This window comes from Aedes aegypti, chromosome 3 (assembly GCF_002204515.2).
Source record: "Aedes aegypti strain LVP_AGWG chromosome 3, AaegL5.0 Primary Assembly, whole genome shotgun sequence".
Taxonomy (NCBI): Eukaryota; Metazoa; Arthropoda; class Insecta; order Diptera; family Culicidae; genus Aedes; species Aedes aegypti.
In genome coordinates, this window is record NC_035109.1 from 32,487,206 (window position 1) to 32,504,375 (window position 17,170).

At 37.4% G+C, this 17,170-nt stretch overlaps 3 protein-coding genes across 3 annotated transcripts in view; 1 reads left to right on the forward strand and 2 right to left on the reverse strand.

The window, feature by feature from the left end:
* Positions 1-1,686, reverse strand: part of LOC23687709 (fibrous sheath CABYR-binding protein) — a 28,098-nt gene extending 26,412 nt beyond the window's left edge. Inside the window, exons 1-2 of the mRNA XM_021848956.1 lie at positions 907-1,686; positions 56-752 (exon numbers count right to left, since the gene is read on the reverse strand). Coding sequence (XP_021704648.1) covers positions 56-752; positions 907-1,521 — 1,312 coding nt within the window. The 5' untranslated portion in view covers positions 1,522-1,686. The remainder of the gene's footprint in view (positions 1-55; positions 753-906) is intronic.
* LOC5571134 overlaps positions 1-17,170 on the forward strand; it is a 221,908-nt gene that overhangs the window by 92,618 nt on the left and 112,120 nt on the right. The gene's annotated exons all lie outside the window — the stretch shown is intronic.
* Positions 8,544-17,170, reverse strand: part of LOC5571136 (carbonic anhydrase 2) — a 33,434-nt gene continuing 24,807 nt past the window's right edge. The window contains exons 4-7 of the mRNA XM_001659526.2: positions 11,005-11,158; positions 9,393-9,498; positions 9,076-9,324; positions 8,544-8,996 (exon numbers count right to left, since the gene is read on the reverse strand). Of these exons, the coding sequence (XP_001659576.1) occupies positions 8,835-8,996; positions 9,076-9,324; positions 9,393-9,498; positions 11,005-11,158 (671 nt within the window). The 3' untranslated portion in view covers positions 8,544-8,834. The remainder of the gene's footprint in view (positions 8,997-9,075; positions 9,325-9,392; positions 9,499-11,004; positions 11,159-17,170) is intronic.

Consider the following 17,170-nt stretch of genomic DNA (forward strand, 5'->3'; position numbering starts at 1 on the left):
CTATCAACTATGGTTTCAATAATTTCATTAACCGTAACGGTCCGCGTGTACTCACCCGTGATGGTAACGGTGACAAAATCGTTCGGCGGGGGTCCACGAGGGGGGCGCTGAACAATCCGGCGGTTAACGGGTTTCGCACCGCCCTGTTCCGAGTTGGGAACAACTCCGGGTGCTTCCTTGAATACCACGTCGCACTGCGACAGGGATTGCAGCTTCTGCTTCCGGGGTTGTTTGTTGGCGATGGAGTTCGGCGTTATGACCGGGACTTCGATTGGTGTGAACTCGAGAGGGATTGGGGGTTGGTCGGTGGTATCATCCGGAGGTTCTTGCTTGATCATGGCGATTGGGAAAGGGAAATCGATGGTCACGGGGGGCGGTGGAGATGGTTCTACCGGAGGGGAGCTTGTGGCGATTGTCCTTTTGGGAGTTTTGATGACGATGGTTGTTGAGTTTCTTTGCGGAGGAGCTGGAGGGGGACTACTACGGACTGGCGTGAGGGTAACATTTCGTTTACCGCTTGCCAGTGATTCGATCTTGCTGGCCATCGCTGGACTCACGTTTCTGAGCGGGGGAGACTGGAGCAGCTCCACAACTCGACGATGCTGAAGATTGTTCTTAGTTTGTGGGACGGGTTTTTGCTGCTTTTCGACACTTTGGTGGTGGTAATACTTGGCCTTGAAAGTGGTTCCTTTGCCATCCGTCATTTCTACGCATCGAAAGCCCCTTTGGGCATCACGTGGTGCTGTCTCCACCTGAAACATTGAAATTTCAATTTTTCGATCGTGCTTTTTATGTATTATTTTTTCATATGGGACGGTTATGCGATTACAGGCTGTATGACGGTCGTAAAAGAAGGTCGGAGAGTAGAACTTCCAAACGAACTTTCAAATTATCTCAAAAAATTACCTTTCGTCCCTTTCGGCTACCATCCGGTTTGAGCTGCACGTTCATGTAACAAGGCAGTTCCGGAAGATCCGTCCGAACCAGTTCCTCCATCAGCCGACTGCTCTTCGGTGGACATCTTGCTTCGGGGGCCACTTCCGGAAACAGCTTCTCCATTTCCGCCACCAGATCCCTCTCGTAATCGGCCATTGAAAGACCCTCCGCAACGGGGTACTGCTGGGGAAGCACTCCTCCGGCGCCCTCAATTTCATCGTCCAGCTGGAACACATCCTCCAGCACTTCCTGCGGAATTCCATTCTCCGAGATGAACAGTTCCTGCTGTTCCATCACCCCGCTCCCGTCAAACGGATCCAGGCCGTAGTCGGAGTCCATCTCGATGTACAGGTCGCTTCCCGGTTCGATGACCTGGAAGGGGCCCTCGAACAGCGGATAGGACAGATACTGATGCTGCTGCTGGTGGGATTGCAGAAGGAAGGGGGAACCACTGCTGCTCATGACGTCACTCCTGTTGCTCCTGGTGCTGCTGCTAAACTGGATGTCACTCGCTAGGGTGTAGTTCAGAATCTGCTGCGGTTCTAAAGGGGACCGAGTTCGAGTAGCCGGAAGAGATCGGCGCATTGCTTGACCACTTGTTTGATGCTCGGTAACCAGGGAAACTTTCAAGGGGGAAACTCGCGAAGAAAAGGTGGAAAATAACGAAAATACGAGAGCAAACGCGAGGAGCAAGATTTTTGTCACACGCGTTTTCACTTGTCGCACACTGATTTGACGTTTGCAGTGATGTTGCATATGTGTCTTAGGGGAGAATCGGGCCATGTGCGCGCTATGCGCGAGGAGCGGAGGATTGGAACCCGAGCTGAAATTTTCAAACGGCTTGTTTAGGGGCAGGCTATCGATATCGTTGGAGACACCATTGGACTGATGCAAATTTTGACGTTTCTGCTCCCCTATGCTTAAACGATGTCAATTATGATAAAAATCATTCTCCCAAAATGAAGTGATTTGGAAGAGATTTGGTTGTGCACACGCCATTTGAAGTTTTTATGGAAATTACTATGGAAAAGGCAAACCTTTTGTGTTCAGTCGTCTAACTGCAAGTTATAATAATCTATGGAAAAGTGAACTTACTCTGCTCATGCGAATTCGTCCCAGCTACAACTTTGCCGAAGACTATATGGGGTCATGCACAAATTACGTCACACTTCAAGGGGGGGGGGAGGTGGTCGAGCCAAGCGTGACAAGCCTTACGAAATTTTCGGAGAACTCACACAAAAAGTGTGACAAAGGGGGGAGGGGAGTGGTCGAAAAAGTGGAAATTTAGCGTGACATAATTTGTGTACCATCCCTATTTAGATTAGACGTCTTTGTTATCACTTAAAAATAGTACGGAAACTAGAAATTCATATGATGATTTCTGGGAAATAGCGTTCTTAAGAAATTTAAATTCCAAAAAAAAAATATTGATAACATTCAATGCGATTTTTTTTATTCTGGGTTAAAGCAATTTTCCATTTAGGTAAGCAATATGCAAATGTTTGCATTGTAATAGCTATACCATATGCAAATTGTTCTAATTCTCTGAAAAAAATAATCCCCTCTTTTCAACAGTCAATCTAATCAATAACAATAGCGAAATCGTTCTTCAATATAATTCAAAATGATTGTTAGATAGTGTATCTATGATAAGATCCAGAGGTTTTAGAAGATAGATTTGAAATATAATGAAATAAATCTATAGCAATAGTGGTTCAGTATTGTACATAACTTTTTTCTCATAAACAATTTTCTTGGGATTATTTGAAATACACACGATATCCATGGCCTCCAATTTTGTTCGACAATATCAAAGAACGTTTAAAAAAGTTTTTGTTTAGTTTCTTTCTAAGTTTTGCCAAAGAAATTTCACAACCTTTGGCTTTAGAGTTCAAAAGATCTGAGCCATCAAACTGAGAGAGAGAGAAAAAAACGTTGTTGCTAATAATCTACATTATTCAAAATTAAAAAAAAAATCATTGAAAATCAATAATTAGGGAAAGTGTACCAGTTATGGCCATAGTGGTTCCCTATTTCGCCATACGTGATATCTTGAATGCCTTCACATTTTGAAAAATCTTTTGGGTTTTAGCAGTAAAATAAATGATAAATCTACATGTTAAATATTCAAAAAGATTGAAAATGTAAAAGTTAGCCAAATTTTGCATATGGCCAATTAGGGAACCACTATGGCCATAACTGGTACACTTTCCCTAGTTGTTTTTTTTTTTATCAATAGTTTTTTTTTCGTTGGATCACTTTTTTAAGTCTAGTATGACAAATAAGTATGTAAATTCATTCTTATATCTGTTGAGAAAATCGTACTATAATTAGATAGGCCTTTTCATGTGACAGATCCGTCTATGCATTTGTTTACATCGGTGGAGGACCGGTGCTAACACGGGCCTGTCATTTTCATAGAAGAAATGTCAAAGTGCTTCCCGATCAGCTGATTTGAGACGTCATTTGAATAGGCCTATTCAGCTAGTGTTCGTCGAAAATCGGAGGATCATGGAAAAAAGGTTAAGTTTAAGAAAGTAAGCTTCAATTGTAGGCTCGAGTTCGGGAAACATTGCGTTTTCTTTCGAAATTTGAATCAACAATTTTCGGAAAACATTTCTTTTGGTTTAAATGATTTTTTTTCTATCTTCACTAATGAGATTTATAAGTAAAGGGCTAGTTTATCTTGGAATCAACGGTTTTGGTATTCAATCCCAGGTACTCATCGTGAAAGATAATGTTTCAATCATCATCTTCTAAAACAAGTTCAATAAGAGCATAAATATCGGAAAATCAGTCGAAACCTTGAGCACAAACCCAAAAAAAGTTAATCACAAGCATATGCTTTCTACACATCTAGTTTAATTCTGAATGAGAAACTGATATCCACTAGAAAACATTAATAAGATATAATATTTTCAAAATTATTTGAGAGCTGTTTGCTAGAATGTTGATTTTTGTTCAATTGTTGTTTAATATGCTGTCCTTATTACCCATTTCCAAAAATAAGGGACAATTTAAGCATTTTGAATGATACGGCGGGACAGCTCGTTGAGGTAGTAAATACAGTACGTATGGTCAGCCTACTTTATGGGCGCAAACGTAAAATTTGCTTTGGGTTTGTGACAATATGTTAAAATAAAAACTAAGTTTACCGATGTTTTCGAACACTGAAATCAAATCTCCATTATATTTTATGTGCAGTAACCAGATAGATTCAAAATTTATACCTCGCAGTAGATTTTATGTGCCGCATATCAATCTTATTTGATAACAATGAAATAAAATGCCAATGCACTTATTTTTCACTTGCACTGTAATGCATTATGAAGGTCACGTTGTTACAATCTGTCAAGGTTGCTAATTGAATTCAAAAATATAAACTCGTAGAGCAACGGTCAAACAAACATGACGCCTTCAAAATTTTGGTTGGCTAAATTAATGTCGCTCGCAAATATTATGATTTTCAAAAATTTAATAGTTTGCATAAATTTGCGTTGATTTTACCTTTTTGTTATACAGTCATCTCTCTCTTACTCGATATTCTGTATCTCGATATTTCCCCTAACTCGATGGAATGCGCGGTCCCTTTAATTTAGCATGCTTTGATACCTCTGTAAGTCGATACCTCTCTAACTCGATGTTCCCTAACTCGATGCTATCTGTTACAGTTTCCCAAGTGAATTTACCTCTCTAACTCGATATTTTCATGAAAAGTTCCAAATGTCCTCCAAATGTTAAAAAAAAATTCAAGAATTTGAATGTTATGACTAAATTGATAGTAAAATTGAGGTTTATTGCCTATTCCTTAGTGATAAAATTTCCAATTTTGGCCGACCGGTAAAAAAGTTTCACATAGGTAAATGTGGTAAAATGGTATTATATTTCACATTTAAATAACTATTTTCAATGTGTTTTGTCAAAATAATTAAATGCTTAAAATTTGAAAAAATATGTGTTCTGTATCTCGATACCTCCCTAACTCGATGGTCCCTTCAATATCGAGTAAGGGAGAGTTAACTGTATTGTCGCATATCTCTGCATATCAGTGATACTTGTAAATTTCAATTTTTATTACAGAAATGTCGATCTGTTTGAAAGTTGGCGGCGCGTTTTGCTGGCCATGAAACAGACAATACCTCATGCAAACCATCGGGGTTCATTTTTAATTTGAACATCTAGTCACCCTAGAAACGTGTTTCTGGTTACCTCTTTTACTGTTTTGTTTTGATTCTGCGTTCCGTTCCACAGCGTTCCATTGCACTTTACTCCGTTCCATGAGCTAAATGACGTTTGAACCATTTTTAATCTGAACGATGTGCAAATTAGCGGGGTACAAATTAAAAAATGTTCAGATTAAATGGGTCAAACCGACGGGGGTACCCGGTATATATTCTTAACACATTTTATAATACATTTAGCCTAAACACAAATTGGAACAAACCCTACTGTTACAAGCGACGGACAAACTAAAGTTGAGGGCAAATCAATGTTAGTTAACCAATATAAAGATATTTTAAACCTATTAACTAAACTAACGATAGTCAATGTACAGCTTAAAGCATACCCAATCCAAAATTACGAGTTTGCTCTGAAGATGTCCAAATCTGGTCCACTTTCGTAACAACAACAAGGACTAACAATTTGTAACAAAGTGTTCAGACCAAGGTACCTTTAAAGCAATCTAAGCAGTCAGTGGATGTGGGGAGTGGTAAACAGCGAGGGGAGGAAAATGACAGCTGGCGAGCCGGCGAGCTGGCGAGTTTGTTAATGCAATTTTCCCCTCCATCGGTTGCTATCGTTTCCATAGTGCCGTAATATTTATTATTACGTGTTGAAAATTCACAAGGAACATTTTCTGCAGAAACCAACGACAGTTTTTTTGCAAATTGTTTCAAAATATAGGTATACAATACAATCATTCCTTAGATTAGGTCTAAGTATTAATTTGATTGTTCTGTTTCAGGATGCGTTATTCTACCACGCGAGAAATTAATTGGAAATAAAACAAATTCCTAATGTGAGGATGACACAGGTGATTGCGTAGCGCAGCTCAAGGTTCATACGGCTCGAAAAGGACAGTTTGAATTTCGAAGGATATTATGTACTACAGGAAACTAAATAAATCCAATGATGTTTATGCATTGTGTTTAAAGTGTACGAATAAAAACTTTATGTTACAAAAAAAAAACCTTAAAGTTACCAGAATTGTGTGAATAAGTACACCTTCATTATATTTTACTTCAAAAACCAGAAGCTGAGGAAAAATCCTTATTCTTTTTATGTCGACGACAAAAGAACAGCTGAGAAAATGGCGAATGTGATTTTCATTTAAGTTGTTTGTGACATTTTCCAACCTTATTCTCATGTTGTCATCGTAATGAAATATTTCTTTTGATTTTACGGGTCAACTGGTTAAAAATCATTTCTCGATTACTTTTTCAAATCGACGTAAGTAACTTCCAGACGGTTTTGAGAAAATTAATTCAGAAGAATCACAACCTGTCTTCTAAAACTGTTTTAAAATGAATCACCTTTTTGACATTTTTTCACCGTATACATTGCTTAAATTTTGCATACTCGCAGCTCGCGTTCAAAAACTAGGGAGTTCCTATTATCTCCCACAAAAATTTTATGACAAAATGATAAGCCGTTTTATTGAGTTACTTGCGACGTTTTTCTATCAGTGTAAAATCGACTCAAGTAGTGTTTTGTTTTGATTCGCGGTTAAGTCACTTTGTCTCTCCATACAGCGGGGCGGCGAAAGTAGTGGTTAGGTTGCGAAAGTTGAAAATCTTACTTTCGTAGTTTTGTAAATCCGGAAATTAAACGTTCTAAAAGTGAAAAAACGAGCTGGTTCAGAGCAAAACGTGTAGAATTTTGTCTGTGAAACACATAGAATCGATAAAGTAAGTTTGTGTACTTTTTTCACTTGAGTCTATATGAATAAGTTTTCGAGATTTAGGTTCTTTATTCTAATCAAACCGCCACAGGTTCTAAGGATATGTTTAAAACGAATTGAAAGAATAAAGTTTTCCACTTGGTTGTTGATTGACGTTCACGAAACAAAATAAAAATTGAGGGGAAAATGTTGCTAGAATCTCAAGGCTTGCTGACCCGGTGGAGCAACACAAACTTGCCGGCTGTCAAATATTTTTCCAATATGGCGGAATGCTCTAAATGACAGATTGCATTACCTCCCTTATAAATAACTTGGTTCAGACTACGTTTTATATCACGTAATATAGCAAGATGATATCCCATTTTACAAAAGGTGTTCACACTATGCTGAGATGATATTATGTATCCGGTAGAAATCAAGACCAACATTTATTTAAAATTATTGTTTTCTCGCCCCTACCTAACTACTTGTACTAAATTTAATATTCTAGGGGTTGGGGAATAAGTCCCTGATGGCCGGCTGGCCCCCGTGCGTCGCAGTTTATATGTGAATAGTGCGCTGTGTTCATAAAAATCGTACGAATTCAGCGCCACACTAAAAAACTGATTTCAAAATGCGGCGAGTTGAGACGCGTCGCGAGTCTCACTGGCGCGATCCGGTTTGGTGACGGTGCGACAATATTGATGTGGAAACTGAATCTCTCTGTCTCTCTTATTCCCTCCTTCATGAAATTAGTAAACAACAAGGCCAGTAAATGCCAAAATCCCTTGTAAAATCAAAACAGTGCAGAGGCCCATTGATATTTTTTGTTTTTAAGTTTTGAGGGATTTAATCTGAAATGCGCATTTAATTCATTAAAATGTGCAAACCCTCCTTCTATAATTCTACCGGACTCTTTTTGGGACTCCTCTAGATTTCCTTTGGATTTCTTCCAGGCTCTCTGGGAATTTTTGGATTCCATCTGTAGTTCTTCCAGATTCCATCTGGAAATTTTTCAGGACTCCATCTGGGATTCTTTCGGATTTCATGTGGGATTTTTCCAAATTCCATCTGAGATTCTTCCGACTTCGTTAAGATTTCTAATGGAATCTTTCGGGCATACTTGCGGAATCCACCTGGGATTTTTAAACTCCCTTCGGCATTGAAAAATTAATTATCTGTAGGATTCTCATGCAAATCGCCCAAAATGCTTCCAAAGTGCTCATGAATCATTCCAGGATGCATGCAGGATCCTTTCCAAATGCTTCCAGAATTCTTTCTGGTTGTTTCCAGAATCCTCACAAAATGCTTCCAGAACCCTTTCAGGATGCTTCCACAATCGTTTCAAAACGCTTCTAGAATCCTGTTAGGATCATTTCAGAATGCTTCCAGCATTCTTTTTGGATAATTACAGTAGGAAGATCTCTGTAAATTGCTTCAAAATAGTCATAGATTCTTCAAGTATTTCTTTAGAGTTTTCTTTGAGTATTACTCAATCCATCTTTCAAGTTCTTCAGTGATAATTCTAATAATTATTTTTAAAGTTTGGAAGCTCCTACTGATCAATGTTACCCCGCTGATTAATGCTACCCCGTTTTACGGTACTGCTTTAAAAATATAAAAATGGTTTTTAAAATGATAATTTGAAACAAAAATCAACGCATATATATTTTTTTTAAATGGCTCATGTTCATTTTTTATTTTCATATATTATTTCTTGTCTTAAGTTACACCTATTGTATTCATTCGCTTTTTAGAAGCCTGTACTTTTACTATTAAAATAAAAGAAGACATTTTTATCTAAATTTTAATACTTAGACATGAACTTGAGTACGTTTAAATGATCTGTTTTACCTAACAGTAAGTGTGAGAAAAACACACATCGCTCCTAAATCGACAATAGTTTTTGGTAATGTAACCATGCATTTATTTCCATCTCTTCACTTTTTATCCAACTTTTACGAATAATTTAAACATCTTGTTTCTGTACGAAGGCCACATTTTGGTTCGCCTTTTTTCAATACACCCAATCCCATTTGGTGTGATCGATTTCGCTGCGCAACGAGTCCAGGGCAGTGTTGCGTGCGTTGACCTTCCGGACGAAGATTCTCCGATTGCCCAGCGGCTGCAGGGCCCGGAAGTTGTCCACCATCGGCGATCCGTGCAGACCGGTGTCCAGCTAGAAGAATTTTTGATTTTTGATTTTTGATATTTGAAGATTCCGGTAGCTTCTAGGTTACTTAGGTAACCATGCTTACCATTCGGAAGCGCCGAATCTGCGTAATCGAAATGTCCAGCACTTCGGGGAAGAGAATCCACGTGACCGCCTCGGAGCAGGGTGGAGTCGTTAGAGAGCCCTTGTACGTGTAGAACCGGGTCATGTCCAGGTTGCCCAGCAGCGAGTTCAGCGTGAAGGTGTGATTCAGGTGGACCTGCTGGTCGAACTCCTCGATCATGGGGAAGGTTCGCATCAGGGAGGCGATCTCGTGGCTGTCGTGTTCGGTTACCTGAAGATAAGACGTAAAGTAAGGAGATTCAAACTTTTGGGAATAGTTAAGCACATAGTTTAAAATACCTGGTAGAAGAATCCAAGTACTGTCAGACCGTCCGAATAGCCGAGAGCTTCTCCCACAGATTTGTACTTTTTGTTTCGATGGATGATGTGCATTTCAAGAGGATATCTGAAAAGCATAACAAGTCGCATGTTAGCAGTTTGAATACTTCTTAAAATCTACTCTTTTATCTCAGTCATGTCATGATGTATTATTATATTTCTAACGATTGATTTTTTTTCCTTTTCTTATTTCAGGTAAATCGACATTACTCCGGTATAAATTGTTATCATGGTTGACATCAAAATAGTATATGTATAAATTTCATGAATCACCTTAGAGTGCTGGATGCAAATGGTTCGAGGTATTTCAGGTATTTTTTTAGGAATATGGCTCATTTTTTCGATAAATTCTAGTTTTTATTCAATAACACGATAGAGCGTGTTCTCGCTACTATTTTGACGACTTTTCCCGCTTAAATAACGACTTCATCATACATGGGAAAAAAAATCGGTGGTAAAAATTACTATTTTAGCTGACTACGCCCATTCTTGAAACTACCATGGAATTTCAGACCAAATTACTATGTTTACGGTACATCCCACCACATTACTGGTACATTTGACAGAAACAATTTACAACAATCTGATTTCGACTACGGACATAGTAAAATCAAGCGCATTTCTGGTCTGCTGAAAATTGCCGTTGCGAGCGCTTAAGTTAACCCCCTAAAATGGTAGTTTTTACCGCACATTTTTTTTTTGCGTGTATTTAAACTTGAAATTACAAAATGGGTGCAAATTTGAACACTGACACTTTTGATCATGTTTGACGTTCACTTAGTCGACAAAAACACCACAGGGGTTTTACTTTTTAACACTGTGGTTGTTCCTATCTGACATTTTAGGAGGGGTATAGAAAACAAAATATACCCAAAATTTTAGTTCAAAAAATCTCATAGTTTAAAATGCATGAAATAGTTTTAATACACTTTATATGTACAGACCCGACTAGACCTACAAAACTCACTTCTAAACACTGAACGCAATCAGTCATCTTTCCACCCGTCCCCATTAAAAAGCCATCACTCAATCCTAACCGTCACATAACCAATAAAACAACCCATTCTTGGCCTCATTCTAATTCTCATTCTCCTTGCGCACACCTGTCGCGCCCCTCATTCCAAAAAGATCACGCTTTTTGTCGTTTTTTTATATAGGAGTCACAATTCCCGATTCTCCTGTTCCGCATTGGGATCACGTCCCCGCCGGAATGGCTTGCTTTACGACCCACAGAAAGGTCAATAAATGTCACTTTTATTATAAGAGGCACTTGTCGACGGTTGTCGAATTGCCAATTGGGATCGTTTGGTTGAGGAGATGCCAAACTATCAATTTTTAGAATAAAAAATAAAAAAAAAAACATTTATAGGAAGATTTGAGTCATTATAAAATACTTTCTCATATTTGATTAGTGTCAGGTGACCAATAAGATCGATCATTAGTATTGTCGATCATAAATCAGACTTTTCATGTTATTCCCATTTCTTACAGTTAGTAGTATAATTAAGTAGGAGCATCTCCAGCAGCGTTACAAATTTCTAAGTATTGAAATGTGACTTTTTCTTGCACTCACCTGATATCGTTCATCACATGCTCAGCGCCTCGGTTGTTCTTGTCGCCCCAGTGGAAATGGAGTCCTTCCAGTTCGTATTCGTTCTCCAACTTGCCGCCGAAGACGTACGGATGTTTTCCCTTGGACGGATCAGTTTTCGGTATGGCCAGCGATACTGTAGAAATTAGAATTAGGAATCATATTTCAATTGACCATTTCTGACAGCTTTAACACCCTCTTGTTTTTTTTATTTTTCTCCAAAAGAGCATCCCTAGAAATTAACCTTTTGATTGAAGGGTGCTTCGCTTGCTATGCACGTTCAGGCTCCAGCTTATATTACGTAATATAGACTCTCTTGATATCAGCAAATTTTCTTCTAGTTTCACTGTTCACTGGAAATAAGAAGTATGAGATTTGGGATCAAGATAGCCTACATTACGTAATATCAGCTGTAGTCTGAACTTAGCATTAGGAATAGTAGGGTGACCCAAAATCTTCGAAGTGTAAAAATCTCTGTTACACTCCTGGATTTATTTCTTTCGACCCTCAGAAGCTACTCTGTAAATTTGAACAGTTCAGCGCCCACCGACTGACGAACGAGAACGGCCTACGACTGATAGATTTTGCCGCCTCCAAGAATATGGCCACTCGTAGCACCTATGTCTAGGGTTGTCGCAAAATCTCAATTAATCGATTAGTTAGTAATCGATTACAGTCCAAGAATGCCGATTATCGATAACGATTAATCGACTAATATTTTTCGATTAATCGAATTAATCGACATTTTCCTGTAAATATGAGTTCTAACTGCTATAAGGTACACCGGAGTAAGGTGAAACGGGTCGGGAAAAATGAAATACTAAGTTTTAAACATGATGACAATAAGTGTTAGCAAGTTTTTCGTTCCTTAAAGTTTGTTTCATTAGTTAGCACAATGTTTCTGTAATAAAATTTTACATTCCATGTAACCCCAGCCGTTTTCACTTGCCCGAAATTTAATTCAAAAACAGTTGTGAGAATTGCTCCCAATAGATAAATCCTTGTAAATATGGATCGACGTACACGATGAAATTCTTCTAAAATTTAATAGAACTAATCCAATTTTCGAAGCCTGAAGCTGAGATTCATGGCTTAGTAAATTGTTTAAGTTATTTTTATTTTAAGTCAAGATGAATTTCAGTATGTTATTAGTATACAACTTCGTTGAAACAATGGCCTACATTTATAATTCTGAAGCTAATCCCTCCCTCTCCCATTTTTCATGATTTCTATTATTGTAATGAAAAAAACAAAAAACAAACATAGAACTGACCCATTTATGCAAAATATACATAAATGAGCTTCTGGAGAATAATTTGATCGAATTTCCATTGATATGTATTAAAAATTCTTGAAAAATGGACATTTCAAAATATTTAGATTGACTCGGGAATTTCTAGCTAACTTCGGCAATATTCAGTTTTCTCAGGTAAGCTCTGTTTAGTTCCTTCAGAATTTTCTACTTGCTGAATTTTTTTTTTTCACAATTCTACTAGGAGCAAAACGGCAAAGATTAATATAATGTTTACTTTTAATACATTCGTTTTTTTCACATTACAACCTAGCTATCCCGGCATACTGCGTGTTTATGGGCGTTCATTCTACAAATTATAACACACAATTTCTTAACGTTATCTTCAAAGTTTATGGAATTTTTCCTCGCACGAACGCGTCGGAGTCCTGGACAAATGCATCAGTGAAAAAAAAACTTTTAAGTTCATTCCTGAAAAAAAGACGCCAAACTGTAACCAGAAAAAAAAAATAATAAAAAACCAAACAAAAATTAACCCGTATAGGCCTGAGTGAGAGAAAAACAACTTAAACTATTACCGCTCAGCGAGTACTTAACGGATTTAAAATATGTTTTGTCAGTGTACTGGCACACATATCTATAGACTATAAACTATAGTTTCTAAAACTGGCCAAAGGTTCTCGGAAATTTCCCTATGGCAGAAGTTATTCAGGTGAGTTACTGGGTCAGGTCGGCTGAAGAGGGTGCTGTACTTCTATGCCCCTGGAGGTAGGCAAATTTCAAGTCACAGATAATTTCCAGAATCGGCTATAATGTGGCCACTATATCAAGCAATTTAAAGAAAAATGGATCAGCGTAAACCTTTTGAGATACGATTGAATTAGATAAGATGTATTCTGCATTCCTTTGATTCTTAAAATGGCCATTTTCGGGACCCAGGACGTCTCAAATTTACGATAAAGTGGCTGATTTGTATTTAAACATATGTGTAACGCCTATGGGAACACATTTCAGTGAACTATTATGTTTGATCTCTACTGTTAGAGAATTGGGACGGTTTAGTATCCAACAAATCTATAGCCGGTTTTTCAGGGCATTAAGTCCGAGTGGCCACATCCAGTACATTCCAAATGGTGCACACCTCTTCATTCAAAATGGTGAATATCAGATCTTACCGATTTATGCAAATTAAAATGATTGCGATTGCAAATAAATAAAAATAACTTGGAATAGCCCTTTTTTACCCGACCTGACCCAGTGACCCACCGGAATATCTCCGGCCACAAGAATATTCCCGAAATCCTTTGGCCGCTTTTAGAAACTAGATATGTGTGCCAGTACATGGAGAAATATTTTTACCTAATTTTTGAGTTTACTTTACCCAAAATTAAGTACACGCTCAAAAAAGCGTTCTGGAAAACGTGAACTGTCAAAAATACACCGTGAACTACCATGATTGGTCTCGTATACATGATCTAGTTCACGGTGTATTTTTGTTGTTGACGAGTTCACGCCTGCTGTTCACGGATACAAGAACGGATTTTTTTCTGTGTATATCGATTATAGTTTCAACCCAAAATCTCTCGGTTTTCTCTTTCTCCCACACGAATGTTGTCAAAAATAGAGAGAGCTGCATCTACCCAATGGGGGTACTTTGGCCCAATAAGCCAAATTTGGTTAAATGCAACTTTTCTTATGTTTGGGTCGAAAGAACTCAATTTCGCGTTAAATCAACCCAAAATTGAGTATACTTTTCTAATGGAATTAAAGCCAAACTACCTAGTTGGGACCTTGGAAATTACCCAAAATTGAGTTATTGGGCTCAACTACAAACTTAAACGGTTTCGCCGAGAACCCAACAGCTGATATCTCGGTAATAATTTGACGATTCTCGGTAAAACTTTTACCGAGATCTCGGTAAACGTTTACCGAATCTCGGTAACGTTTGCCGAGATCTCGGCAAAAAATTCGGATTGCCGAAATCTCGGTAAAATAAGTACCGAGATTCGGCGTTAAAAATAACCGAATGCTCAGCTGTTGGGTTCTCGGCGAAAAATTTTACTGAGGTCGGTGAAATAATTTAAGTGTGTACGGAATTGCGTTGAAACATCCCAAAATTGAGTTGAATTCCGTTTCCGTGTATACTGACAAAAAAATATTTGAATCCGTTAAGTATTCACTGAGCGGTGAGGGTTTTAGTATTCTTGCTTTCACTCAGGCCTATACGGGTTAAGAAAACAAAGAGAAACTTAACAAGAAATAGGAGATATGTGATCGATTTATCATAAAATCTGACAAGGAATTTCTTTAAGAGTATCTTGAAGATTTTTTTGCATTTCTCGTGACATTACCACAAGTGTTATTTTTTGTATTATTTTGTATGCCTTTTGTCATGATTTTCACTAGGAATTTAATCTGAATATAAATAAGATTTCCCAGTCATTTTTCTAAGGATGTCTCCAGAGAAACAACAAGGATTTTTTCAGAAATTATTAGTAAATGAAAAACCGAATTTAGTATTATACCATTTGATTCCACTACAGTTTGTATCCTTTGATAGGTACGCGTATTTCGACCTCAACTGTAAGGCCGTCTTCAGTGTCGTGTACTAGACTCGACTTGAAAATTTTTAGATTATTTTTGTAATAAATCTTGGGGTAAATTCTAAAGAAATTTTAAATAACAAAAATAGACCTACTTAAATAGTCACATAGAAAGGTACAAGGCGATCTTAACATGACATTTATAAACCCAGTTTTTGAGTATTTTTTTTGCTACGCATAACAAATTTTAAATTTTTCCGCGATGCTTCGTATTGGTATAGTAGTTCGCTTTAAATTATTTGGAAAAAGTATGCAATCATTTGAAGTGCAGATGCGAAATGGTAGCTTGACGGATGTTTGAAAATAAATTTCTTGATACTTTTGACCCGTGAAAATGTCCAGGCAAAACAGCTGGAGAAATCTTCAAAAAAAAAAAAAAAAAAAACGAAATGTTGGATAAATTTCTAGCACTGAATGCTTTAAGAATAGGGTCCTAAAGCCATGTCCCAATTTTAGAGCCAAACGCTTAAGCACAGACAAACAGACGTAACACTGACGAAATTTCCATCGACCACTCATTTAACAATCATTTTAAATTCGCTATGTTACAAATCTCACACCCAGAGGTGCGCGCTTCGTTTTTCTTCGCGTTTGACGTTTCACACTACCGCCATCTGCCGGTCTTGTTGCACGAAACACCTTTTCGTGTAACATGCTCACCAGATGATGATGGTGTAAACTGGGCGATGGAATTTGAAGAAAATTTTTATAACTGTTACGTCTGTGGCTTAAGTTTAGGCCAAGGATACATATTTACTCAATTTTTTAATGTTTTCCGGTAGTTTCAAGTCCAAAAAACATTTTTTATGTTTATTTTAGATTTTGACACAACCCTTGGTTTAAACTCAAATTTCGGGTGTATTTTGTTTTCCGTGTCCCTTCCGAAATGTCAGATAGGAACAACCTCAGTGTTAAAACTTAAAGCCCTGTGGTGTTTTGGTCAACTAAGCGAACGTCAAACATGATCTCAAGTGTCAAGGTTCATTTTTGGATCCAATTTTTAAATAAAAATTTAAATATGATATAGCCGTTATTTGAGCGGGAAAAATTGCTAAAGTAGTTGCAGTAACATTCTCTTTCGTGTTATTGAATAAAAACAAGATTTCATTAAACATTTTAGGACCCTATTCATTTAAAGAATTTCAATAATAAAATAGAGGAAAATATTAATGGAAACTCTGATACAATTCACCGTCTTGGAGTGAGACCTGGATATTTCCCCTTTTCCTCAGGAAACCTGGATATATTTTTTTATGGTTCTTTGTTAAGGTTGAAATTTCACATCATGCATTGAAGGCGAAAATTATCAATGACTTTGAAACAATTGCAGCAGGATTTCTTCCAGGGATGCTACCGACAGGATTTTTTTAGGGATTTCTCCCATAATTTCACCATTATTCATGCTTCCAAAGATTCCTCCCAAACATATTTTTAATTTTTTTTCTAGATCGCTTTCAAAGATTCCTCCATGCATTCTACAAGGATTTGTTCCAGATATTTATACCAGGATCCTTCAGGAGTTTTTACAGAAATTTCTCACAGAATTCCCTTGAACAAATTCTTACAAGAATTCCTTTAGGGAGTTTTCTAGAAATTCTAATAAGATTTTACTATGAATTTCTTTTGGGATTCCTCTAAAAATTCCTGCAAGTATTTAAATAATTTATCCAAGCATTCCTTCATAAATTGCTCTAGTAGAACTTTCAGGGATTGCTTATGGGTCTCCTTCTGAAATTACTTCAGAGATGGCTGCAAGCATTTTGTATGAAATTCCTCTAGGGATTCCTTCATGAATTCTTTAAGAAATTTGTTTAGGGATTTCTCCAACCATTGCTTCATAAATATTACTTGGCTCCTCCAAAACATTTCCTGTGGTTCTATCAAGAGACCTCTCCAGGAATTTCTTCAGGAGTCTAAAAATTCCTCCAAGAAATTCTTACGATTTTCCTTTATAAATTTATCCAGCGATTCCTCTACGCCTTATTCTAGGAATTGTTTCAGAATTTTTTCAAGGGATTCTACCTGTTTTTTTACAGTCATTCCTCCTAAAATCGGCCACAATTCCTTTTTTTTCATTTCAGGAATCCCTTATTTGTTCTTGCAAGATTTCCATGAAGTCCACCGATAATTCCTCACAAAATTTATTCTGAAATTCATTCCAGGGTTTATTTAGTAAAAAAAAAACAACAAGTATTATTCCTGAAATTCTTTGAAGAATGCCTGTAAAAATTCATTCATTACATTGATACATCTGAAAACTCCTCTTGAAATAGGGTCCTAAAGCCCTGTCCCA